This window comes from Pempheris klunzingeri, chromosome 4 (genome assembly GCF_042242105.1).
Source record: "Pempheris klunzingeri isolate RE-2024b chromosome 4, fPemKlu1.hap1, whole genome shotgun sequence".
Lineage (NCBI taxonomy): Eukaryota > Metazoa > Chordata > Actinopteri > Acropomatiformes > Pempheridae > Pempheris > Pempheris klunzingeri.
The window spans coordinates 1,129,035-1,156,706 of NC_092015.1; the positions used below are offsets into that span (position 1 = coordinate 1,129,035).

A 27,672-nucleotide genomic window follows, 5' to 3' on the forward strand; every position below is an offset into this window, starting at 1 on the left:
GTGAAATATAGCACCAAATTTAGCCAAAGTCTTCAGTAAATGTGTAAAAATACATTTCACAGGTCATTTAGTTTATGAGTATCTGATGATGAGAAAGCAACACAAAATTAGCAGATTTTACAATGTAGTTTGGTGCACAGTTGTCAGCGCACAGAAGAGATCAGCGGGAAAGAATGTAGATTTTCTATATCAGGGTCAGTAACAGAACTACATAATAATAATACTCATTTTAAGAAAAGAGTGCAATAACAATGTCAGAATTGTCAGTGTATGAACTGCATGTGTGTGTCTGTCAGGTATGTTCTCCTGCTGTAGCTGGCTGTGTGTGGACTCGGTTGATGTTGAACAGACAGGTGGAGGTGAGCGCCGTCATCAGTCCTACACCAACTCGGCCTTCAGCAGTCAGCCGTCCCCTCCTCCACCTGAACACACCTGTAAGGCCTGCGGGGGGTGCTTTGACACGCCTGCCAAGAAGGTAACAGCCTCGCCCACCTGCCGCCGTCTGACCCCTACCTGTAAAAAGGTCATGTGACCTGCAGCCGGGGCCAATATAGAAAACTGAGTTGGTATTTTTATAGACTTCAGTTTTAATTGTAATTATGAAAATAGTCGTTTTAACTACAGCCCCCCCCCCCATTTAATAAAGAAATGGTTTAACCCGAGTGCTCAGCAGCCAATCGGATCCAACGACGCTCAAAACAAACAAACAAAACAAAACAAAAAACAGCTGATCAGAGATAACACTCATGTGGTTGACGTGTGAAAAACCAGCATGTGTGTTCACGTGTTTTTGGTGTGTTGGTCGTCCCTTCAGTCCAAACGGCTCTCACCTGTCCAGGTGATGACGGCACGCTACAATAAAAACACCACAGAGCAAGAACACTGAACATTTGGGATGAACTGTGAGCTGTTTTCAGAGAGCTGAGTTAATAACTACTGGGCCTCTCCACCTGTCTGTCTCTCCACCGTCTGTCTGTCTGTCTCTCTCTCTCTCTCTCCACCTGTTGCTCTCTCTCTCTCTCTCCACCTGTCTCTCTCCCCACCTGTCTGTCAGCATGTGTGTGTGGACTGTAAGAAGAACTACTGCAGCCGCTGCTCCGCCCAGCTGGAGCCCCGCCCCCGCCTGTGTCACACCTGCCAGCGTTTCTACGGCAACCTGCTGGAGCGGGCGGAGCTGATGAAGCTGAAGGTGAAGGAGCTCAGGGACTACCTGCACCTGCACGAGGTCTCCACCCACCTGTGCAGAGAGAAGGTCAGTCGCCGTAGTAACCAGCAAACACACCTGAGCTGTGCCCCCCCCAGTTAAACCAGTGTGTCCTGTCCCTCAGGAGGAGCTGGTGGAGCTCGTCCTCGGTCAGCAGTCTTCACCATCCAGCGACTCCGCCCCCGAGACCCCCACCGCCGACCCCCCCTCCGTGACCCCTGACCCCCCTGACCCCACCCCTCACATCCCCGCCTCGACTCCTGACCCCTCCACCTTTACCTCGACCCCTGACCCCGTCGCTGCACAGCCCGAAGCCCCGCCCCCGCCCGCAGAGACCGCCCCCGCCGAGCCCGACGTCCAGGACGAAGACCAGGTAAGACGGGGGTCCTGGAAAACCTGGAATTATACTGAACGTGTCTCTGCAGTCCAGGACAGCCAGGGTCTGGTCTGTGAGTCTGGGTTCTGGGTTCTGGGTTCTGGGTTCTGATCCGGTGTGTTTGTCCCTCTGGTTCAGACTTGGGACCCGGAGGAGGCGCCGGTTTCGGGCCGCAGGGCGTCGCTGTCCGACCTGAGCTGCCTGGACGACATCGAGGCGCTCAGCGTCCGACAGCTGAAGGAAATCCTCGCCAGGAACTTTGTCAACTTCAAAGGCTGCTGTGAGAAGTGGGAGCTGATGGAGAGAGTGAGCCGGCTGTACCAGGACCAGCAGAACCTACTGGGTCAGTACCAGGACCTCATGTCTCAGTGACTGGGAGGTACTAAAAGTGTTGGAATTGGTCCAGTAGATCACTTCAGCCACCAGACTCCATTCACAAAAACAGTGATTTTACCCCACAGAACACAGGAGCTGCTGCTCTGCTGCTTCCTCCATCAGTCAGTGTGTTTGGGTCATTGTGTGACTTTGGTCTTTTAAACGGTGAGTTTGGATCCAACACAACAGTCCTGTAACACACAATAACACAAAAACTAACCGATCAAAGCAGCAGCAGACCAGCAACACCGTTAGGTAAAATCCCTGTTTTAGTGAATGTAGTCTGGTGTGTGTGCTGTTTGTGGTTAAACCAAAAGGATCTTCCAGGTCTCTCTCTGTAGGGATCCTTTCCATGATGCTGTCACACACTTAGAATAACACTCTGAGCCTGTCAGTGGATCAAACAAGCTCTTTTAGTGGACCTACTGTGATCAGGTGCAGTTGTCCCAAAGGATCACGTTGCAGCCATTGCAGCCCGTTTGGTGGCTGCTGGCTGAGGTGATCTACTGGACCAGTTCCAACACTTTTACTACCTACCAGTCACTCAGACACCAGGATGTGGACAGATAAGAGTTGAAGGTTAAAAATACTGGAATTACCCTTTAATACCTGTGGAGAAATCATTGATCAGGTTTTATAATCCAAACATGTTGTTCTGTGTTTGTCCTTCAGCTGCCAACGCTGTGAACGCTTCAGGTGAGTCCTTTGTTTTCTCTGCACATCTAAAAGCTGAATATCTGAATACATTAAACTGAGTATTTGGGGGTTTGGACAGCGTGTCTGATAAAACAGGACATTTGAGCTGAGATCGATGTTTTTACTGTTTTCTGCTACGAGACCAAACGATCAGTCGAGAAAATACTCGACAGATTAAAGAGGAGTCAAAGTAATGGCTGCGTTCTTTCTGGCCTTAATATTGTCCCTCACAGTGTCCCGTACGTCTCTGTGTCTCCCCGTAGAGTCGGAGGGCGGCGGCGGTCCTGCTGGTGTGGAGGAGAACCTCTGTAAGATCTGCATGGACTCTCCCATCGACTGTGTCCTGCTGGAGTGTGGTCACATGATCACCTGCACCAAGTGCGGCAAGAGGATGAGCGAGTGTCCCATCTGCCGCCAGTACGTCGTCCGAGCCGTCCACGTCTTCCGGTCCTGAGCGCACCGACCCTCGCCGAGGTAAAACCACACCAGTGTCACCCCAGCTGGACTAAAACTTTGCTTCTGATCCCAGTTTGACCAGAACAGCAACACTAGCCAACGTTAGCTTAGCAACGGCAACACAAGACAGAGTCCACGAAAACGGGAACGTGAGCGACATCATCAGGACCTTTGTTTGGCTGCTCGCTAACATTATCGCTACCAAAGTACTGTCTGAGTGACTGTTAGCAGGCTAGCTCGCTTCACCAGCCAACGTGATCCATGATGCTAACTTATGTGTTTATTTTAGCAACGATAAATGATGTAACGGTACACAGAGTGATGCACGCTAAGGGCGACCAACTACGTTACTGTAAGCTAAGCTAAGGTTAGCCGGCTAGCTCTAACTTAGCTGCATGTGTTAGTTAGCTGTTTATTAGCGACAGGCTCTGAGTGAGTTTAAGTTCCTGGTTAACGGTTATCGTTGTATGTTGGGGCTTTTATTTTGAAGGGTAAGAACAGAAGGCGTGGATGTGAGAGGAGCTGCCGCTGTCATGTTGTGTGAAGCGATAAAGTTTTGCCGTCTTGGTTCAGACTGTGTTCTTTATTTTATGACCGTCTGCAACAGCATCGTGTTGCTCCGTCTCTGTTTAGTCCGCTCAGCAGGACGCTGACTGTGGTTCACTTAACGCCCAGAGCCACTCATTATTATTATTAATTCCTCTTTAACCTCTTTAAACGTTTTCTTCTTCTCCTCCTTTGCAGGACCAACCGTCTCCAAAGCAATAAAGCACCAGAAGGGACCTTCTTTAGAGACAGAAATGTTTTTATTTTGTTAACTCTATTTTTCTAGTGTCTGTATGAAGAATGGAAGATGTGACCTTATCGGACGGCAGAGCTGCCGTTTGATCCCAAACTCTGAATGTACAGACTCTCTGTCATGAACTTCAACCTTTAAACTCGCCGACCGGGAATCCTCTGTGCCTCCACCTGCTGTTCGCCACCTCCTGAAACCTGTCGGCCCTGCTCAGTGTGAAGACGGATCAGAGGGGGGGGTGTAAATTTACCAGGAGACACGTGGCTTTACCTCGACAGGTGAGGACGGTTCACTCAGACCACATGGCCTTTAACTCCGACTGTGGCCTTATTACAGCAGGTTCTCTGTTTACAGTCTGCAGCGAGTTTCCACTGTGAGAAGAAGTTAAACTGATCTGTGCTCTCAGAATTCAGCCTTATCTTTATGTTTGTGATTTCAGTGGAATAAAACTGTTAATCAAAGGAGAACTTTTGGTCTCTGTCCACATCCTGGGGTCTAAATGACTGGTAGGTACTAAAAGTGTTGGAATCAGTCCAGTAGATTGGCAGCTGCTGGCTGAGGAAAACAATCAAGGCAGCAGTAGACCAGCAGCTCCTGTTTTTATCAATGGAGTCTGGTTGTTTTGAAGAGAGCGATATAACTGCTGTTTCTCTTGAAAGACACCAGACTTCATTGACAAAACCAGTAATTTTACCTTGCAGGACACAGGAGCTGCTGGTCTACCGCTGCCTCCATCAGGTGGTGTGTTTATATTATTGTGTGTGACACAAATATTGTGTTGGATCTAAACTAACCCTTTAAAACACCAAAATCACACAATAAAACAAAAAAACTAATCAGTCAAGTCAACAGCAGAGCAGCAGCTCCTGTGTTCTCTGAGCTAAAATCCCTGTTTTAGTGAATGTAGTCTGGTGTGTGTGCTGTTTGTGGTTAAACCAAAAGGATCTTCCAGGTCTCTCTCTGTAGGGATCCTTTCCATGATGCTGTCACACACTTAGAATAACACTCTGAGCCTGTCAGTGGATCAAACAAGCTCTTTTAGTGGACCTACTGTGATCAGGTGCAGTTGTCCCAAAGGATCACGTTGCAGCCATTGCAGCCCGTTTGGTGTCTGCTGGCTGAGGTGATCTACTGGACCAGTTCCAACACTTTTACTACCTACCAGTCACTCAGACACCAGGATGTGGACACAGAGGACCCAGGTAAAATGCTGAGTTACCCTCTAAACCTACTTCAGACCAGCAGCCAATCAGAGAGGGCGTTGCCAGCTTACCGTGGAGGAAAAACGCTGCGTTCACTCAAATCACAGAACATCAGCATGTTCATGAAACTGCCTTCAGATCAGATTATCAGCAGAATAATGACCTCAGACCTCCACCCCACCACACACACTGAGCCCCGCCCACAGCCTCAGGTGACGTCGGTCACACCTTTACCTTTAGACGTGCAGGTTAGCCTTTTGCAGTTGATAGATCTGATACGCTGCTGTTTCCCTTCAGATCCAAAATGTCACGAACCGAAAAAAGCGCCTCCAAAACTGCTTCAGATCAATTTGAAGTTCTTTATTTCTTTCTGGGAGTTTGAGGGTTTTAGGGACCTTGAGGGATTTTAAATATTGTGTTGTTAAAAGTGTACAGTTTCCTGGGCTGGCTCCAGTGTTTCTAGACTCATCATATACGTATAAACCAGGATTCCTGCCAGCTTTGAGACCACGTTTAGCCTTTTATTTAGGAAAGTAAAACCGTAATACTTAAAATAATCTGACACTAATTATAAAGAAACAGAAAAGGATCTGAGGCAGTTATTCAGCATTTATATGGTTGTTTTGAGTTTATAAGCACTTAGAGAATTTAGTTGCAATGTAATTCCTGTTTTACTGTTCCTTTAAATCTATATTAGAAACAACAGAGGCCCAAGAACACTTCCCTGAGGGACTCCACGCATTATTAAAGGGACAGTTCAGGTTATTTGAAGTGTTGTTGTCTGACGTTCTTCTCCGTAGTCGGTCTTTTACCTACAGTAGATGACGATCGGCACACCCCCACCTGGAGAAGCAGACAGGAGGCCCGACAGATACCAAGCGATGTACTTCTGTGGACGGGGGCAGCAGGAAAATGGATTTTAGCCTCCTAAAAAAAGACCAACTTTAAAATATCAACGTCAGTTTAAACATATGATATATTTAGAATATTTTCACTGCTTTGTATAACCATTAGACAGCCTTTTCTCTTTATATCTCAAAGCAACCAGACTCCACTGACAAAGACAGTAATTTTACCTCGCAGAGGACGGGAGTTCACTGTGCTAGCGCTGCCTGAGTCAATTAAAGAACACGTCAGGTCAGATCCAAACTCAGCTTTTACGACTCCAAAGTTACACAGTACCACAAACAATCAAGCCAAAAGCCAGCGGTAGCACAGCAAGCCCCCATCTTCTGCTCGGTAAAATTACTGTTTTTAATCAATGGAGTCTGGCGGCTTTGAAGACAGTGTGCCGACCGCCATCTTCTGTTGGTAATACACTGACTATGGAGAAGGACCTCATACAACCACACCTAAAATAGTTTGAACTATCTTCACATTAGGTGTTATAGAAAAAATGGAGGCCCCGGGATGCTTCCCTGAGGGACTCCATGTCATCAAAGATGGAGAAGAACATACTGTAAGGAACCCTGAAAGCAGGCCGTGTTGTTGAACAGTAATTTTAGCAGATTAAACTCTTGGTTTGAAGTTGATTTTGTGTCTTGTTATAACTCTGATTGCACTAATCTGTTGATGCTGAAACATTTTGAACTTCTTAAGTTGTTTGAATTTGTTCTGGACAGATATTTTGTCCTTTTTGTTTTTCTTGAGTTGTGTGTTCTTGTGAAATCATTAAGGTTGATTTTTGTTGTGAATATTTTTGATTTTTTTTTTTTTTTTCTTTTTTCCTTTCGACCCACCAGACTTAGACCCTGTTTTAGCCTCAAAGAGAAACGCCAACACTGAATGTTTGGTTCTGTTTGAGCTCCTCACTTTGATCGCAGGTCAGATACTGTGTGATATTATTTAAACTTCACTGGAAAAGTAAAACATATTTTTAAACTGTTATGAAAAGGAAAAAAGCTTTAGTTTTCTGAGTGAACTTTGCTGAGTAATTTTGTAATAAAACTGATTTTCTGTCAGTTGTGTGTCTGGTTTCTCTTCTTGCATGTTAGAGAGTGGTTAGATTCACTAGAACGACCAACCAATCAGGAGACAGCAGCCCTCAGAGTTGGTCCATATAGAGAGGCGACGGCTCAGATGCACTAGTGTGTGGAACGTCGCTAAGCTAGCTAGCTAGCTTGCTAACTAGCTAACTAGCAACAACTTTGTGGTACAGATGGTAAAGTACCATTTAGATTGGTGTGAAACCGCTCGGTTAACTACATGCTCTCGTCTTGAAGGACATACGTCATATGTTCCACAATGGCCTCACCTGCTCTCTGTTTCTTACCTGTAATGTCAGAGAAGCAGCCATTTGAGGATGCAAATGTGAGACTTTTATTTTGGGAATCCTCCAAATTAAAAGAGTGAAAGTGTTTTTGAGGTTTGTGTCTGGTCCATAACTGAAATGTATTCGGCGTTGTCAGGATGCGTTTTATAGCAAACCAAAAAAATCAAAGAATAAAATACTTTCCTCACATAAAATGTAGTTGTTTTTTTAATTTAATGTTATTTATTTATTTCTATTTATTTATTTATTTCTATTTATTTATTTATATATATTTATTTATATATATATATATATATATATATATATATATATATATATATACACACACACACACACACACACACATATATATATATATATATATATATATATATACATATATATATATATATATACATATATATATATACATATATATATATACATATATATATTTATTTATTTTCTGCTCTGAGTAGCTTCAATGACCAGAGTCTCACACACCTGGTCATTACAGCTGATTCTCCACACCTGGGGTCTCTCCACAGTGATGCGGACACTGATTGGCTGGTTAGCGGACAGGGGGCGGGATGTCGGCTGCCCATTGGTCGCTCGGAGGACAGAAGGCGGGACCTCGGCTCTCCATTGGTCGCTTGGGGCGAATAGGGCGTGGTCTCTACTCCCCATTGGTTTGTTGCTGAGAGAGTGGGCGGGGCTTAGTTTGAACGAGAGTCCCGCCGCAGAGAGAAGTGTCGGGTTTCCTTTAGTGACAGTTAGCATGAAGCTAAGCTAACCCTCCATCATTATCATCAGCGGAGAGTTTTGATAAACTGACCGGCCCCAGGTTCACATCAGCGGGCTTTTATGGGCCAACACCCCGGCGTGTAGACGGTCAAAACCTCCGGTAGTTTTATCTTTCTGTGTAACTGCACTGAAATCACAGCGGCTGTCATGGCAGACGGAGCGGACTGCGGCTCGATCACCACCGCGAAGAGGAGACAACCAGCGGGGAGGAAGAGCCGCCAGAGCCAGCAGAGGAAGACCTCCAGCAGCCGGGTACGGTCCGGTCCGCGGCTAGCCGAGCTAGCTGTTAGCATCTCAGCCCCGTTATCTCCGCGAGGAAAGTTTACAGCAGGTTTAGAGAGCGAGCTGCCAAACACACGGAGACACTCAGGGAACACCGGAGCTCACCGTGTTGGACTCTGAGAGCTCACAGCTCCGGAAAACTGAAGCTTTAGTCGAGTTAAGTTTGGGAACTTTTCACAGCAACAAGCTAACAACAAGCAGCAGGCCACCGGTGTTACACAGCAGCCTGTGACCGTGTCAGCCTGTGACCCCCCCGGAGGGCAGAGCCACCTAAACTACACATTTATGGAAAAATAAAGTCACAAACAGAGACTGTCTCCAAATAATGACTGAATATGTCAGGATGATGACCTAGTTAGTCATTATTAGCTGATACTATCTGCAAACAATGACCAAATATCCCCAAATAATAAGGAAGTACCTCAAAATAATGACTAGAGATCTAAAATAATTATTAATTAAGTCATTAGTTTTACATGTATTATTTAGAGAGTTTATGGTTGATTACATGACGATTGATTACATTTTAAATCAGGCATCACACTGGTTCATAAAATACAGACACAATGTTAAAGTCATGAATAAAACTAAAGGAGACGACAGGAGGGACACGTGTTTTTAGTTTTTACATTCATTAATCATCATCAATAACTGTTTTCTTCTCATTCAGTTGATTGAACGTAGTTACCTTTACTAGTCAGTTAATCTGAATATTCATATTAAATTCACATCTCCGGCTGCCTGCTGACAAACTGATCTCAGGATGGAAGCTGTGACCTGATTGGTTGTTGTTGTTGTTTCAGGTGAGTCTGGAGAAAGTTTTGGGCATCAGCACAGCCAGCAGCAGCGGTTTGACCTCCGACCCCAACTCTGGGCTCATCGCCTACCCAGCCGGGTAAGCCCCGCCCCCTCTGACTCACCTGCAGAAAAACAGAGAGTTTGTCTTTAAACAACCAGAAGAAGAAGTGATGAGATGATGAATGTCAGTAAACCTTTATGGCTGCTTTTATCGTTACTTCCATGGAGACGAATAGACGAGAGATGTTCAATCCCCAAAATAATAAATATATTTGACTTTATGCATCGTTATTGGTTATACGTTAAATTTATCCTTCCTGTTTTAGTCAGTGGGATTCGGCTCTTTTCTAGATACGGTATGAAAGTCTGGAAAACGCGTGTGTGACTTTGAAATGGAAGCTGTGTGACTGAACGTGACTGCGTTTGTGTTTCAGGTGCGTCATTGTGCTGCTTCACCTGAAGAAGAACCGGCAGAGTCACATCATCAACACGTCCAGGTAGATCTCAGCTGTCAGGGCCACAGCTGTCGTCTGACATGGTTTTCTGGAAAAGTAGTTGTGTGTTTAACAAATGTTGTGTTGGATCCAAACTAACCCTTAAAAACGAGGCAGAAGTGGAGCAGAAACTCCTGTGAGATAAAATGACTGTTTTTTGAATGGAGTCTGGTGTGTGTGGATTGAGAGAAATGTCAGCTTTTCCTCAAGAATTAATTTGGTAATTATGACAACACATTTTATCCAAAAAAGTCAAAGGTCGACTTCACTGTTATGTTGTAATGTTCTGCACAAGTTAGTTTGGATCCAATACAGCATTTGTGATGCACTGATGGAGGCAGCAGCAGAGCAGCAGCTCTAAAATCCCTGTTTTAGTGAATGTAGTCTGGTGTGTGTGCTGTTTGTGGTTAAACCAAAAGGATCTTCCAGGTCTCTCTCTGTAGGGATCCTTTCCATGATGCTGTCACACACTTAGAATAACACTCTGAGCCTGTCAGTGGATCAAACAAGCTCTTTTAGTGGACCTACTGTGATCAGGTGCAGTTGTCCCAAAGGATCACGTTGCAGCCATTGCAGCCCGTTTGGTGTCTGCTGGCTGAGGTGATCTACTGGACCAGTTCCAACACTTTTACTACCTACCAGTCACTCACACACCAGGATGTGGACACAGAGGACCAGGGGTAGAAACAGTGGAGTGACCCTTTAACTGTGTCTGTGTTTCAGGAAGCCCTTCAGCGCTCTGGCCTTCTCCCATGATGGCAAACACCTGGTCACTGGTGAGGTAAGAGCTGAGAGTCACACACCTGAGTCTGATGTTGTCTCTCTGTGGACACCAGGGAGGACAGGTGGAGGTGTGTGTATATATCTGAATCTGTGTGTGTGTGTGTGTGTGTGTGTGTGTGTGTGTGTGTGTGTGTGTGTGTGTGTGTGTGTGTGTGTGTGTGTGTGTGTGTGTGTGTGTGTGTGTGTGTGTGTGTGTGTGTGTGTGTGTGTGTGTGTGTGTGTGTGTGTGTGTGTGTGTGTGTGTGTGTGTGTGTGTGTGTGTGTGTGTGTGTGTGTGTGTGTGTGTGTGTGTGTCTCAGAGCGGTCACATGCCCTGTGTGCGGGTGTGGGAGGTGGACGGAGGTCAGGTGGCCGAGGTTCAGTCTCATAAGTACGGAGTTTCCTGCGTGGCGTTCTCCACCAACAGCTGCTACATCGTCTCTGTGGGATACCAACACGACATGACCGTCAGCGTGTGGGACTGGAGGGTGAGGACACACACACACACACACACACACACACACACACACACACACACACACCAGCGGGGGAATGCTCTTTTCTGTGCGTCCCACTTTCTTCTTCTCCACCAAACCTCAGAGTAAATATTGTATTTTTTACTCTCCTGTGTTTATCTGACCGCTGTAGTTACTTTAAAAATTAAGATTTTTGTTCAAAAAAATCTTATGAAATCTGTTTTGTTCTAAATCACGTAAACTACATGACTGACAGAAAATATATGTGACCTATCCTTCCCTTTTTCCTGGAAACATGTTTCCTGGTTTCAGCTTCTCACTTGTGAAGATTTGCTTCTTTTCCCTTTGAATTACTTTATTATTTTGTATTTTTTGTTTTAATGTATTTTAAAAGGAGAACTTCAATATTTGTAAAACAATTTCTACATATTATGGGTTTGAATAACTGGTTGGTATGATGGCAAAAACAAAGTAAGTGAAGGTAGAAACTCCAGTGTTCTGTGAGCTAAAATTACTGTTTTTTGAATGGAGTCTGGTTCACATGATATGATATGATATGATATGATATAATATAATAATAACTTGTGTCTGCGAGCAGAAAGGCTCCATCATCGCCTCCAACAAAGTGTCCAGCAGAGTGTTCGCCGTCTCCTTCTCTCAGGACAACAGCTACTTCGTCACTGCGGGAAACAGACACGTCAAATTCTGGTACCTGGACGCCTCCAAAGAACGACGGGTATCGACCATCGGCCAATCACAGCTCAGCCCTCGCTCGTTTGAAGTCTGCTCAGCCAATCGCGGCTCGGTCTGAACTAACACTTTGTTTTCTCCAGGTGAACAGCACGGTGCCTCTGATTGGTCGGTCAGGGTTGCTAGGCGACCATAAGAACAGTATGTTCAGCGGGGTGGCATGTGGGCGTGGCCTCATGGCGTGCAGCACCTACTGCATCACCAGCTCCGGCCTGCTGTGTCTGTTCAACAGCAGCCGACAGCTGGAGGCCTGGGTCAACCTGAAGGTCAGTGAGGGACCTGTGAGACACACCTGTACGCTGATGACACACACCTGTACGCTGATGACACACACCTGTACGTTGTAGAGACACACACACACCTGTACGCTGATGACACACACCTGTACGCTGATGACACACACCTGTATGTTGTAGAGACACACACACCTGTACACTGATGACGCACACACCTGTATGTTGTAGAGACACACACACCTGTACGCTGATGACACACACACCTGTACGTTGTAGAGACACACACACCTGTACGCTGATGACACACACCTGTACGTTAAAATGATACACCTACACAGGAAGCAGAGGCAGCTGTAAACAGTTGTAAAGTTGAAGAAATACACCTGTACAGTTAGAAGGGTACCTGTACAGACGCACCTGTACAGTCCTAACATGCACCTGTGAATAAAACACACCTGTACAACAACAGTAAGCACGTTAACGGTGTGAGTTAATTATCGTGATCGTGGTTTCAGATAATTTCAGAATAAGAGCGTGTTTTTATTCACCACGTGCTGATCTGAGATGAACCAATCAGACGCTGCCGTTGTTGTTGACAGACGTCGTCGGCGAGCTGTCTGGCGGTCAGCGAGGACTTCATCTTCTGCGGCTGCGCTGACGGCGTTGTCCGAGTGTTCAGCCCGTCCAGCCTGCAGTACATCACCACGCTGCACCGGCCGCACCGGCTGGGCGTCGACCTCACGCAGAGCACGCAGCCCGGGTACAAATACTGCAAACGCACCGGTACCACACGGCCGGTAAACGCTCCGTCACTAACCGTGCGTCTGTTTCCACGGCAGCCCGCCACCTGCCCGTCCGGGCGCTCAGCACCCCGACACGCTGGCCCTGACCTTCGACCCCGCCGCCAAACACCTGACCTGCGTGTACAACGACCACAGCGTGTACGTGTGGGACGTCCGGGACGTGAGGAACGCCGGGAAGCTGTACTCAGCCCTTTACCACAGCAGCTCCGTGTGGAGCGTCGAGGTCAGTACACGGGAATACTGCCAGGAGTACTGCAATAAATACTGCCAGGAGTACTGCAATAAATACTGACAGGAGTACTGCAATAAATACTGCCAGGAGTACTATAATAGTAGTAGTAATTGTATAATAGTAATTAGAGAAATACTTCAAATACTCCTCAATACCTGCGCTACTATGACAAATACTTACTCATATAATAATACTCAGAGGTACTTCTACTGAAATACTTTAACTACTACCTGACATGTGAAGTGATGAGGAGGGGGGGGGGGGGGGCTGTGGCCTTCATCATCCTGTGAGTCTTTTGGTCCTCAGGTGTATCCAGAGCTGTCGGGGGGGTCTCAGGCATGTCTGCCTCCGTCCTCCTTCCTCACCTGTTCGTCTGACAACACCATCAGACTGTGGAACACCGACCCCCCCACCGGACACACCAACCTCTACAGCAACGTAAGAGTACAAGTACACAGGAGTACACAGGAGTACACAGGAGTACACAGGAGTACACAGGTGTTCACAGGTGTTCACGGGAGTACACAGGTGTTCACCGGTGTTCACAGGAGTACACAGGAGTACACAGGAGTACACAGGTGTTCACAGGTGTACACAGGAGTACACAGGAGTACACAGGTGTACACAGGTGTTCACCGGTGTACACAGGTGTTCACCGGTGTTCACCGGTGTTCACCGGTGTTCACAGGAGTACACAGGAGTACACAGGAGTACACAGGAGTACACAGGAGTACACAGGAGTTCACAGGTGTTCACAGGTGTACACAGGAGTACACAGGAGTACACAGGAGTACACAGGAGTACACAGGTGTACACAGGTGTTCACAGGTGTTCACCGGTGTTCACCGGTGTTCACCGGTGTTCACAGGAGTACACAGGAGTACACAGGAGTACACAGGAGTACACAGGAGTACACAGGTGTTCACAGGTGTTCACAGGTGTACCAGGACTGTGGGGCTCTGTGTCTGAATCACTTCCTGTCCGTCCTCCAGGACCTGCTGAGGATCTTGTATGTGGGGGAGAACATGCAGCACCTGCAGGCGGAGGGGGAGAGGGGGGAGGCAGCAGGGGCTGATGGGAAGGCCGGGATCAGGGTGCTGGGGATCAGTCCTGATGGACGACACTTGGCAGCTGGAGACCGCTGTGGAAACCTGCGGTAAGAGACACACAAACACACGTGTTCACCGGGCCGGATCCCAGCTGGATCCCAGCTGGATCCCAGCCGGATCCCCTCAGAGGTGGAACGACAGCTGACGTGTTTCTCTGTGTGTTCAGGATCTTTGGTCTGGAGTTCCTGGACGAGCTGGTGAAGATTGAGGCTCATGACTCGGAGGTGTTGTGTCTGGAGTTCTCGCCCACGTCCACAGGTAAGATCAGGTCAAAGGTCATCACCATGACAACCCTGTGACCTTTAGCTGTAGTCTGAGAAACACAAGCTTTGGGCAACTACAGTGTTTCTATCCATGATCCTCTCTGTCCACATGCTGGTGTCTGAATGACTGGCAGGTAATAAAAGTGTTGGAACTGGTCCAGTAGATCACCTCAGCCAGCAGCCACCAAGTGTCTGTGCAGAGAGCCAAAAGGATCTTCCAGGTCTCTCTCTGTAGGGATCCTTTCCATGATGCTGTCACACACCAGACTACATTCACAAAAACAGAGATTTTAGCTCACAGGACACAGGAGCTGCTAATCTGCTGCTGCCTCCATCTGTTAGATTGTTTGTGGGTTTTTTTTAGTTGGATGTGAACTGATCCTCTAAAACACCAAAGTCACACAACAACACAAACACACTGACTGATGGAGGCATCAGCAGAGCAGCAGCTCCTGTGTCCTGTTCTCTAAAATCCCTGTTTTAGTGAATGTAGTCTGGTGTGTGTGCTGTTTGTGGTTAAACCAAAAGGATCTTCCAGGTCTCTCTCTGTAGGGATCCTTTCCATGATGCTGTCACACACTTATTTGCTGCCGGCTGAGACGATCTAGTGGACCAGTTCCAACAGTTTTTGTACCCACAACTCCTTTTGACACCAAAATAGGTAAAAAATATTGTCCAGGTTTAAAAACATCTGAAGTTATTCTTAATATCCTCAGATGACTGATTACATCCCAAAAACAGAACATTTAATCATTCAAAGTCAAACTGTGGCATTTAGGACAGTCGTTCAGGCTGAGGGTGGGACAGGTGTGACACCTGAGTAACGACCAGTGATGATGATGATGGTTGTTGTTGTTGTCTCAGGTGTGAAGCTGTTGGCGTCGGCCAGCAGGGATCGACTGATCCACGTCTTCAACCTGGAGAAGAGCTACAGCCTGGAACAGACTCTGAACGACCACTCGGCCTCCATCACCGCGGTCAAGTTCACAGGTAAGCTCCACACCTGCCCTTTAGTAACAGTCCCCACGTATTCTATCAGATCAGTACTTTATGATCTTTGTTTTACTGTACGAGTAACATCATGTCAGAGTTTTAGGGCTGAGCATCTTTTAAACATGTTCGTCTTTCTATTCCAGTTTTATTAAATCCATTTTAACATGTTATGGTACAAATGTTTAGCTTTATTTTTTAGTTCCTTGGCGTTTTAAAAACACTCAAATCAACAAATAAATGTGCGTTTGTTCGCTCAAAGCATTTATACAACATAAAAAATAATGTATCACTTAATGTCAGTTGGTTTAATATCAATAAATAGAAATGTGTGAAAGCCAGAATGGAGCCACTGCCGCGCTAACAGTGCTAACAGTGCTAACAGTGCTAACAATGCTAACAGTGCTAACAGTGCTAACAATGCTAACAGTGCTAACAATGCTAACAATGCTAACAGGGGTTGGCGTCTCAATCTTGCCACATTTTGTTGTGTTATTGTGTGTTGGTTGGTTCCCACGTCCTGTGAGGTAAAATGAGTTTTTGTGTGTTTTGCCACCAACCAGACTCCATTAACAAAAACCCGTAATTTTAAAGCACAGGACACGGGGGAGTTCCTGGTCTACGGCAGCCTCAATCGTTTGTTAGTGTTATTGTGTCACTTTGGAGGTAGTTCAGATCCAACACAACATTTGTGTAACACAAACACACTGACTGATGGAGGCAGCAGCAGAGCAGCAGCTCCTGTGTCCTGTTCTCTAAAATCCCTGTTTTAGTGAATGTAGTCTGGTGTGTGAGCAGAGAGTGATATAACGGCTGTTTGTGGTTAAACCAAAAGGATCTTCTAGAAACAGAGTTACCTGTGTTCCAGGTGAGAGTCCAGAGGTTCGAATGGTGAGCTGTGGAGCCGACAAAAGCATCTACTTCCAGACAGCAGAGCAGGTGGGTCTGAACACACACACACACTAACATATGAAGAAATGTGTATGGAGCTCTGTCTGGGCGACTCAGGTGTGAGCTTCACTCTACCTGACTCTCGCTGTCACGTGTCGTCGTCATGTGTGCCGCGGTCCAGACGGCGGAGGGTTTGTCGTTCTCCAGGAGTCACCACGTGGTGGAGAAGACGACGCTGTACGACATGGACCTGGACTCATCGAGGACGCACGTGGCCATCGCCTGTCAGGACCGAAACGTCAGGTGAGAAGAAGAACAGCTTCATTCGGAGCAGGTGAAGGTTTCATGACGAGCTGAGGACTGAAGCCTGTGTGTTTTTAGGGTGTACAACTTGGAAACTGGAAAGCTGAAAAAGTGTCTGAAAGGTTCGTCAAGTGATGAAGGAGCTCTGCTGAAGGTGAGGACGGAGTATTGATTATTATTATCAGCTGGTTATCAGCCGTCTACCACAGTCTGTAGCAGCTGAAATAAATCCACATTAATATCAGGTAACCCTCTGCTGATCTCTGGAGCTTTTATACCTGGGTCCTCTGTGTCCACATCCTGGTGTGTGAGTGACTGGTAGGTAGTAAAAGTGTTGGAACTGGTCCAGTAGATCACCTCAGCCAGCAGACACCAAACGGGCTGCAATGGCTGCAACGTGATCCTTTTGGACAACTGCACCTGATCACAGTAGGTCCACTAAAAGAGCTTGTTTGATCCACTGACAGGCTCAGAGTGTTATTCTAAGTGTGTGACAGCATCATGGAAAGGATCCCTACAGAGAGAGACCTGGAAGATCCTTTTGGTTTAACCACAAACAGCACACACACCAGACTACATTCACTAAAACAGGGATTTTAGAGAACAGGACACAGGAGCTGCTGCCTCCATCAGTCAGTGTGTTTGTGTTACTGTGAGACTTTGGTGTTTTAAAGGTTTAGTTCAGATCCAAAACAATATTCATGTAGCACAAACTAACATGAGCAGATTCAGGCAGCCGTAGATCAGCAACTCCAACATTCTGCCTGGTAAAATTACTGTTTTATTCAATAGAGTCTGGTGGCTTTGAAGACGGCAATCGATTGGACCAATTCCAACACTTTTTGTACCTGTTAGTACTTTAGACACCAAAATGTGTGAAAAAATAGGATCCAGGTTTAAATGTTTGGGTTGATTTATGGTTATGTTGTTGTCAACTAAGACAATAAAGGTTATTTTGAATCTTGCCAAAACACATTTTAAAAACTGCTCCGTGCTCATCCTGTGATCTGATTGGCTGATGGCCCGCAGGTTCAGATGGATCCGTCGGGGTCGTTCTTCGCCACCAGCTGCTCTGATAAAAACATCTCCATCTTCGACTACGAGTCCGGAGAGTGTGTCTCCACCCTGTTCGGACACTCAGGTGAGCGGATCCAGTCATGTTTGTTTCTATGGTGACGATGTGTTTCACTTCAGAGGGCTGATTCACCTGCTGCTGTTTCCTCAGAGATCGTCACCTGTATGAGGTTCAGTCAGGACTGCAGACACCTCATCACCGTGTCAGGGGACAGGTAACCTGTGGGGGGGGCCCAGGTGTATTTATCTAAATCTCTTGAGTGTTTCCATATTTTTATTTTGGTGTGTGTGTGTAGCTGTGTGTTTGTGTGGAGGTTGGACTGTCACATGACCAGCACCATGAGGAAGAGGCGGGGCCTCAAACCCCCCGCTGCACCTGAAACGTGCAGCCGCAAACAGCAAACCATCAGGTGAGGAAGAGGTTGAAGCTCCTCAGGAGGAAGGAGGTGGATCAGTTTTCCGGTGTTGAGTCTGATGATGATGATGTTTCAGGAGGGAGACCTTCATCACTGTACCCTCCTCTCAGCTGCCTCAGATGGAGGAAGAGGAGGAGGAGGAAGAGGCTGACCTCAGGACTCCAGCCCGACTGGACTCTACTCATGGTGAGGAGGAGGAGGAGGAGGAGGAGGAGGAGGAGACATGAAAGTCTGAGAGGATGAAATATTTTAGATCCAATTGACTGACTTCGCTGTGACATCATAATGTTCTTACTTCCAACCAGCTGTGCTAATGGGGCTAACAGAGCTAACAATGCTAATGGGGCTAACAGAGCTAACAATGCTAGCGGGGCTAACAATGCTAGCGGGGCTAACAATGCTAATGGGGCTAACAATGCTAACAGGGTTTAGCAGCTCAATCTTGCCACACTTAGTTAGTTCCATGTTCTGCGAGGTAAAATGCCTGTTATTGTTTGTTTTTGCCACCAGACTTTATTGACAAAAACAGTAATTTTACCTCACAGGACACAGGAGCTGCTGGTAAGCTGCTGCCTCCATCGGTCAGTTTGTTTGTGTTATTCTGTGACTGTGGTGGGGCAGTTCAGATCCATCACTATTTGTGAAACACACAAAAACACAACCTAACCAGTTGTGACAGCTGTATACCAGCAACACAGCAAGGTAAAATCCCTGTTTTAGTGAATGTAGTCTGGTGTGTGTGCTGTTTGTGGTTAAACCAAAAGGATCTTCCAGGTCTCTCTCTGTAGGGATCCTTTCCATGATGCTGTCACACACTTAGAATAACACTCTGAGCCTGTCAGTCAGGTTTAAAAATACTGGAATTACCCTTTAATACCTGTGGAGGAGTCATTGATCAGATTTTCCTCAGGATGTCAGGTTTTATAAAAAGCTAAAATCCAAACATGTTGTTTTGTGTTTGTCCTTCAGGTGAGTCAGGTGAGCACTTCTCTGCCTGTCAGTCATTTAGACACCTCCTCTAATGTTCCTCAGACTGAAGACAGTTTGTGTTTGACTCATATTTTTGTCGTCGTCGTGTGTTTCAGACGCTCCGCTGCTCCAGACCAATGGAAAACTGCCCATGTGGTTCAGGAAGCTGGTCAGTCTCCTGTTTACCGCTTACTTCACATCATCGCTGATCAGTTTGCCGATAATTAATCGTTCTGTGGATTGATTTTCTTACAGTGTGTGTTTGTGTGCTCAGCAGGGGCAGGGCGAGGCCCGCGCTGCCGTCCAATCGGACGCTGAGCCTCGTCAGGTGAGGAGTCGGTGGACGGAGCAGCTGAAGCCTCTGATCATCGGCTCCAACTTCTCCCCAAGTCAGGTGGAGGACGAGGAGGAGGAGGAGGAAGAGGATGCGGAGGAGGAGGACGAGGAGGAAGAGGAAGATTTCCATCCTCAGAGTCTGGAGAGTCTGCTGGGAGATGAGGAGGAGGAGGAAGAAGAGAAGGAGGAGGTGATGACGAGTCGATGAAACTCTGAGAAGCTTCAGGGCTTCAAACTGAGCAGCTTGTAGAGCTTAAAGGGTCACTCCCCTGTTTCTCCCCCTGGTCCTCTGTGTCCACATCCTGGTGTGTGAGTGACTGGTAGGTAGTAAAAGTGTTGGAACTGGTCCAGTAGATCACCTCAGCCAGCAGCCACCAAACGGGCTGCAATGGCTGCAACGTGATCCTTTGGGACAACTGCACCTGATCACAGTAGGTCCACTAAAAGAGCTTGTTTGATCCACTGACAGGCAGGTAGACCAGACTCCAGTGAAAAAAACAGGGATTTTAGCTCCCAGGACACAGGAGCTGCTGCCTCTATCAGTCAGTGTGTTTCTGTTGTGTGTTACAGGATGTTGTGTTGGATCCAAACTGACCCTTTAAGTTTGTCTCTGTTACTGTGTGACTTTGGTGTTTTAAACAATCAATCCTGTGTCCTGTTCTCTAAAATCCCTGTTTTAGTGAATGTAGTCTGGTGTGTGTGCTGTTTGTGGTTAAACCAAAAGGATCTTCCAGGTCTCTCTCTGTAGGGATCCTTTCCATGATGCTGTCACACACTTAGAATAACACTGATTTCACCAGTAAGTTTTTTTTTTTTTAATGCTGTACAAAAACCTCAGAGGGTGAAACCACAGGGAGATAGCCGACTGTCTCTGGTTGTGTGTGACGTTCAGGTGCTGCAGAATCCAGGTGAGGACCGGAGGAGCTACATCCTGTACCCCGACACCAGCAGCACCACCGACAGGTGAGCCTCACCTCCAGGTGCAGGGATGCCACGAGTCAGCAGGTATATGAGACCACATCTGTTTCTGATGATCCGGTCTCCGTGTGTTTTCAGGGACTTTGACGTCGAAGGCGTCTCTGATCCTCGGCGGGCTCTGACCCAGCTGGAGGTCAAAGGTCAGAGGGCGGAGCCAGTGTGGAGCACTCAGCTGAGTCCGGACTCCGCCTGCTCTGAAGGCTCAGCGGGAAGTCTGGAGCAGCAGCACGACGCAGGTCAGAGAGCCGTCTATAACTCTTTATTATCATTATTGATTATTGTCATTATTGATTGTAGTATAACGCCGTCTCTCTGATCAGACACAGACTCTCTCAGTCAGGGCAGCTCTGTGGGCAGTTTGGGTCTGGAGGACGACGACGACTCAAACTCTCTGAAGAACCACTTCGATACTCTGGCCTCCAGCCTGACCGACGGTACCACACTCCTCTTCCTCTTCTTTCTTCCTCCTCTTCTTCAGTCTCTGTTGTTCACGCTGCTGTCAGACGTACGCTGAGGTGTGTCTGTCTGTGTGTCTGTGTCTGTGTGTCTGTGTCTGTGTGTGTGTGTCTGTGTGTGTGTGTGTGTGTCTGTGTCTGTGTGTGTGTGTGTGTCTGTGTGTGTGTGTCTGTGTGTGTGTGTCTGTGACCTTTGACCTTTCAGAGAAGTTTGACACCGACCTGAGGACTCTGCAGCCTCTGGAGGAAAAACACTTCTTGAACCCCCGACTCAGCATCTCCACCCGCTTCCTGTCCCGCTTCCAGGACAGAGTCAGGTCCGTCTACCCACAATCCTCAGCGATGGCGTCAGTTTAACTGGTGACTGATATCAGTCTGGTCCTGCTCTGTTTTCAGGGCTCGAGCTCCTCCGGCCTCCATCCCAAGCAGGATCTCAGAGGAAAGCAGCATCAGCAACACATCGGTACGAACGCTCCTGAGAGGCACCTGAAGCGCACCGCACACACCTGAAGCGCACCGCACACACCTGAAGCGCACCGCACACACCTGAGCCACACCTGAAACACACCACACACACCTGAAACACACCTGAGCCACACCTGAAACACACCACACACACCTGAAACACACCTGAGCCACACCTGAAACACACCACACACACCTGAAACACACCTGAGCCACACCTGAAACACACCACACACACCTGAAACACACCTGAGCCACACCTGAAACACACCACACACACCTGAGCCACACCCGAGCAATTCCACTTGCTAATTCTAACTCAGTTCTTGGGTTTTGTGGAGCACCTTGACAGGTGATTAATCAGTGACTGTGTTTCCAGGTGAACTCGGAGTCGAGCGGCGAGGTCGCCTCGACTGAAAGCAGCAGCAGCAGCGGTGAGTGTAAATAAACAGGAAGTCTGTATGTTAAAGACAAAACACCTGAAACTGTAGAACAGGTGTCGCTCCTGTTTACAGTCTGAGAGGAAAACCACAATACCAAACGGCAACGACAAATATTAGAGAGTAAACAGGAAGGAACCCTGATCACGTCTCAGCTTCAGGCCTCTGATTGGACGGTTTCCGTGGCAGCGTTTTACTGACAGCGTTGCTAGGAAACGTATCAACAAGGTGCCCGCGGCTCGTAGTTGTTGAAAGTCGGGAAAGTCCTGGAAAATCTGGGAATTTTGTGCAAATTTTATTTATTCCCCAATATTTTTTGTAACGTTAGTAAGTTAGTAAGCTTTGGTTCCACAAAGTGAACAGGTTGGTCCTCGAGGTTCCACAGTCCGAGATCCCAAATCTGAAGTGGGTTTAAAATGATTTTTATTCACGTGTCATGTTATATTTATTGGGTAGAAATTCACTTTCAAATCAGGGAATTTTACATTTTTCCTGGAGAGGGAAAGTGTTGAAGTGTTCCTTTAAATCTACATAACGTTTGATGGAAAGACGAGAAGCTCAGGGACGCTTCCCTGAGGGACGCCGCATGTTATTAAAGACAGGAGTGTGTGTTCAGAGTGTGTTTGTGTGTGTGTGTGTGATCACAGCGACATGCAGCCAGTCAGTCCCTACCCGCAGAGCTTCCTGCATGATTTCCCATCAGACCCCTCACCGCCCAAGACGCCGACGACACACTGTGGTGGTCGTCCAGTGCAGAGAGACGCTGCGAGGTGTGTGTGTGGTGTGTTGGACACCCTGCTGGTTTTGTGGTGTCTTTTGGGTTTGCTTTCTTCTCACGAGCTCGAAAGTCAAACTGTCTTCTGTCGGTGTGGGTCAGGGTTTTCTCCTCACTGGTCCTGGGATGCCATAAAAACCAGTTGTACACACACACACACACACACACACTGTTGTCAGGCTCCTGTAGAGTCTCATCAGGTGTGTGAACGAGCTCCTTTAAAGCAAACCGAGACGTTAACGACATTAAATAATGAGACCGAAACTAAAGGAGTGCAGCTTGCTGGCATCCAGTGTTCAGCCTGAAACACTGATTCACTGGAGAAACAGCCTTTAAATCATTCAGTCATTTTACCTCCAGAACTTTGGTGCGTTAAAGGGACAGTTTGGATGCAAAGTCACACGATAACACAAAGAAAGTAACTAAACCTCTGATGTCCTGTGAGCTAAAATCCCTGTTTTAGTGAATGTAGTCTGGTGTGTGTGCAGAGAGCGATATAACGGCTGTTTGTGGTTAAACCAAAAGGATCTTCCAGTCTTTATGCTAAGCTAAGCTAACCAGCTGCTGGTTTTACAGACGTTCAATCTTCACCCTCTTGTAATCACCGAGTCAGTCACCTGTTCATCTTCACCTGAGTGTCTGTGTTAAATCTGTAGTTTTCAGTGTCTGACTTCCTGCTTTTTGACCAATCAGACGTCGCCTCCAGGACCGTGGTGCCTCGGCTCGGCTACCTGGGAACCACAGCCAGCTCCAGGGCCAAGCTGAGCCAGGACCCCCCCACCACCTCCAGCCAGGAAGAGGAGAAGGAGAATGTGTGCTGCTCCTCCTCAGACCTCCAGAGTCCTGCTGGTCTGCACCTGCACGGCATCACACCTGAGCCTCCTCAGGACCAGACCAGCAGGTAACACCTTCTCCATCAGTCTGAAGTTAACGGGATCATAGCGCAAACACACAGACAGAAGTTCAACACTTTTAGAGAGAAGAAGAAAGATGATCAGTTTGAACACACCTGAAACACTGAACACACTTGAAACACTCTGAACACACCTGAAACACACCTGAAACACACTGAACACACCTGAAACACTGAACACACCTGAAACACTCTGAACACACCTGAAACACACCTGAAACACACCTGAAACACTCTGAACACACCTGAAACACACCTGAAACACACTGAACACACCTGAAACACTCGGAACACACCTGAAACACTCGGAACACACCTGAAACACTCGGAACACACCTGAAACACTCGGAACACACCTGGAACGCACCTGAAACACTGAACACACCTGAAACATTCTGCACACCTGAACACACTTCAAACACTCATAATGCTATAAGTTTTAAAGTTAGGATTAATTCTTAATCTTTAAATGTCTTTTCGACGTCTCCTTGTATTATTCTATCCTAATGATTCTATTATTCTAATGATCAGTTTGGACACACCTGAAACACCTGAGTGACTCTGAACACACCTGAAACACTTCTGAACACACCTGAAACACTTCTGAACACTCCTGAAACACACCTGAACACACCTGAAACACTCTGAACACACCTGAAACACTCTGAACACACCTGAAACACTTCTGAACACACCTGAAACACACCTGAAACACTCGGAACACACCTGAAACACTCGGAACACACTTGAAACAAACTTCTGAACACACCTGAAACACACTTCTGAACACACCTGAAACACACTTCTGAACACACCTGAAACACACTCTGAACACACCTGAAACACACCTGAAACACTTCTGAACACGCCTGAAACACTTCTGAACACACCTGAAACACTCTGAACACACTTGAAACACTCTGAACACACCTGAAACACTTCGGAACACACTTGAAACACTCTGAACACGCCTGAAACACTTCCGAACACGCCTGAAACACTTCCGAACACACCTGAAACACTCTGAACACACCTGAAACACTTCGGAACACACCTGAAACACACTCTGAACACACCTGAAACACACCTGAAACACTTCCGAACACACTCTGAACACACCTGAAACACACCTGAAACACCTCTGAAACACACCTGAAACACTCTGAACACACCTGAAACACTCTGAACACACCCGAAACACACCTGAAATACACCTGAAACACTCTGAACACACCTGAAACACTTCTGAAACACACCTGAAACACTTTGGAACACACCTGAAACACTTTGGAACACACCTGAAACACTCTGAACACACTTGAAACACACTCTGAACACACCTGAAACACTTCGGAACACACCTGAAACACTCTGAACACACTTGAAACACACTCTGAACACACCTGAAACACTTCCGAACACACCTGAAACACTCAAAATGTTATATGTTTTAAAGTTAGAATGAAGTCTTAATCTTTAAATGTCTTTTCGACGTCTCCTTGTATTATTCTGTTTCCCGCCGTCCGTCAGCGTCGCTCCGTTGTCCCAGAAGTCTCAGGCCTGCGTACCTGCAGCGAGCCTGTCGGCCACACCCACCGAGGTGATGTCACTCAGGTGTGGTGGGAGGTGGAGCGTCAGCAGCGTCGAGGAGTCGCTGACGAATCAGAACCAAACTCTCGTCTTTAGCCCCGCCTCCTCAGTCACCCCCACGGCCACGCCCACTCCATGTGACATCATCGCCTGCTTCGCCTCCGAGACCAGGAACCAGACTGATCCAGGTGAGGTCGTCTCAAGGTGTCACTGTTTTATTCTACAGTAAAATAACTTTTTTCCCGTAAAAAATAATGAAAAATAAAAGATTTTTTTTAAATATTAGAACTTTTTTCCTCTAAATGTTTTCTCAAACTAACAGGATTCGTTTTTCTTTGAAATATTTTTCTATTGTAGTGACGACTTTTTCTCAAAATATTGTTTAAATAGTCTTTTTTAACAAAATAAGTCTTATTTACTCGAAAATGTTAGAACTTTGTCATTAAGAATTTAACACTTGACATATTTTGACTTTTTTCACGTAATATCACTTTATCTTGAAATCTTCTGACACTTTTATTTAGAATATTAACAGGATTGTTTTCTTGAAATATTTTGACTCTTTTTCTTGTAAAATTACTTCTTTTCTTTTCCCTCAGTTTTAAACCTTTTTTTATATAATTATCACGACGACTTCAGATATTGTTTTCACATGATATCACTTCACTATGTAGAAATGTTCCAACTCTTTTCTGTCAAACCAACTTTTACTTGAAATGTTAAATGTTTTTCACTTCATTTACTTTCACACTTTACTCTAAATGTTGATTTTACAAAAATATTGTGACTTTTTCTCAAAATTACAACCATCTTGAAATATTATTATTATAGCATTTTAGAAAATTGCAAATTTTCATTTAATCATTTTGAACCTTGAAATATTACAAATGTCGACTTCTTCATGTAATAGAAACTTTAAATATTACATTTTTCTGTCGTCACAGATTTTGAGTTTTTAATCGCTCCGTCTTCTTTTTGTTCTCAGTTTCTGTTTCAGTCTCGTCTTTGGAAGCTGATCCGTCTTCCTCTGACCCACCGCCCACCTCTTCCTCCTCTCCTCTGTCGGGAACACCCCGCCCCCCTCACACAGGTAACCCTGCCCCCCTCACACAGGTATGGATGAACTCTCTAAGAAAAGGTGAATCATCTGGGTGTCTGTTGCAGGTTCAGGTGTGGAGGAGTCGGTGAGTCTGCAGCAGTGTCAGCAGGTCGCCAACGAGCTGAGGCAGACAGCGAGAAGAGCCATACACCTGTACCAGCAGGTGAACTGTCTGTCTGAGTCAGTAGCTGCAGTTATACGTCTTTGTATCTGCCTGTTGACAGACGACACTCTCCTTTATGTTTATATTCACGCTCCACTCACTTCACATTACCGCACTTATAAAACAGCCTTGTGCTGTTAAAATCTGTAATTTCACATAAAATATTGACTTGAAAATTATTTTATTCTTTTAAAAATGATTTTATTGCTTCCACTATCAAATCTGCTACCAAGAAACAACAGACTGTCGTAACTGACCAATAAGAATCGAGAATTCAATTCAACAAAGTTGTGTAATAAACAGAGTTTAGAATCCAATAATCTGAAATTCAGGTCTTAAAATGTTTTAAAATTAACGGATAAAAACTAAATAAACAAACATGAACAGTAAGTTTAATTCATAACAATATTAAAACTTTAATATTTGTATATATTCTAATGTTTCCCGTCCTGCAGCTCGGCGCTTCAGAGCGGCGTCTTCAGATGGCGTCCGTCCTGCAGGAGGCGTTTGATGTCGTCCACTGCGAGCTGCAGGCGGTGCTGCCGGGTGGAGACGGGCGGAGCAGCGACGGCGGCAGCGCCCCCTCTGACCGACTGGAGGACGACAGGACGGCGTCTCTGCTGGAGAAATACTCGGAGCTGCTGGTCCAGATGACCCAGAACAAACTGAACCGTATCTGAGCCGGGACGGTACGGAGGCTGGAAGAGGACAAAACTCACCAAACAGCAGCATTACATTGAAACGCACCTTATTACGATTATTTAACGTTTGTTTTTACGACTGAAAATGTTTTACTCGTTTTAAACCACCGTCACTGTTTGTACATAAACTGTTTTATATGTTTCTTAATAAATGTTCAACGTCTCTCTGAGTTCAGGTAGTTTTTTATTTCAGACATGAGAACGACACAGTTTTACTTTAAACAGAAAAGCTAAATGTAAGCCTGAGCTGTGATGGAGCGTCTGCAGTAAACAGTCGGTGTGTTTTAACAGGTTTTATTGATCAGTAGCATCACTTTAGTAACAGGAATGAAATGTTTTCTCAGATCTGAGCCTCTGATTCAGTCTCCACAGTCGCTCGTCCACTTCAGTCTTTATCACAACATTTAAACTGAAAACACGACTTTTAGACTCGGACGTCGACGTAGCAGCTTCACGTTAAATCCCTTTGTCAGTACACGACAACAAAATAAAACTATTAAACTCTAAATGACTTTCAGCTCAGCAGAGTGACGGATGTGACAGGAAGTGACCTCACATCTCAGGTAATCCTGTTTCTGATATATCAGTTCGTACATGTGCTCGTTTACATGGTTTTTGATGTTTCTAACATTTTGGTGTCCGTCTGAGCGCCGCCCTCTGGTGGTGTACGCGTGTCGTGACGCGTCTGATGTTTCATTAGCGCGCTAAATTATTAGCCTCAGTGGCTTCTAGCCGCCGACTAACATTTT

The 27,672-nt window shown here is 46.3% G+C and overlaps 2 protein-coding genes across 3 annotated transcripts in view; both read left to right on the plus strand.

Moving 5' to 3' along the window:
• The window catches only part of rffl (ring finger and FYVE-like domain containing E3 ubiquitin protein ligase), an 8,400-nt gene extending 1,334 nt beyond the window's left edge, over positions 1–7,066 (plus strand). Inside the window, exons 2-9 of the mRNA XM_070829906.1 lie at positions 297–475; positions 1,055–1,252; positions 1,329–1,577; positions 1,719–1,923; positions 2,628–2,651; positions 2,915–3,125; positions 3,852–4,181; positions 6,848–7,066. Coding sequence (XP_070686007.1) covers positions 299–475; positions 1,055–1,252; positions 1,329–1,577; positions 1,719–1,923; positions 2,628–2,651; positions 2,915–3,105 — 1,044 coding nt within the window. The 5' untranslated portion in view covers positions 297–298 and the 3' untranslated portion in view covers positions 3,106–3,125; positions 3,852–4,181; positions 6,848–7,066. The remainder of the gene's footprint in view (positions 1–296; positions 476–1,054; positions 1,253–1,328; positions 1,578–1,718; positions 1,924–2,627; positions 2,652–2,914; positions 3,126–3,851; positions 4,182–6,847) is intronic.
• Positions 7,067–8,118: 1,052 nt separating this feature from the next.
• wdr62 (WD repeat domain 62) lies at positions 8,119–27,087 on the plus strand. 2 transcript variants are annotated; one of them, XM_070828908.1, is made up of 33 exons: positions 8,119–8,412; positions 9,246–9,337; positions 9,675–9,737; positions 10,458–10,515; positions 10,817–10,984; positions 11,571–11,708; positions 11,806–11,988; positions 12,558–12,718; positions 12,798–12,984; positions 13,300–13,431; positions 13,986–14,149; positions 14,269–14,360; positions 15,230–15,355; positions 16,224–16,294; positions 16,428–16,549; positions 16,628–16,703; positions 17,579–17,690; positions 17,775–17,838; positions 17,920–18,033; positions 18,116–18,225; positions 19,125–19,177; positions 19,283–19,534; positions 20,237–20,307; positions 20,401–20,558; positions 20,643–20,756; positions 20,983–21,094; positions 21,174–21,240; positions 21,622–21,676; positions 23,151–23,358; positions 24,901–25,148; positions 25,946–26,050; positions 26,125–26,222; positions 26,678–27,087. In XM_070828908.1, exons 1-33 carry the CDS (start codon positions 8,308–8,310, stop codon positions 26,900–26,902), a joined length of 4,104 nt encoding a protein of 1,367 aa, XP_070685009.1. In that variant the 5' UTR covers positions 8,119–8,307; the 3' UTR covers positions 26,903–27,087. The 2 variants fall into 2 exon arrangements, with proteins under 2 accessions (XP_070685009.1, XP_070685010.1); XM_070828909.1 differs by having other exon boundaries at positions 19,286–19,534.
• Positions 27,088–27,672: the final 585 nt, after the last annotated feature.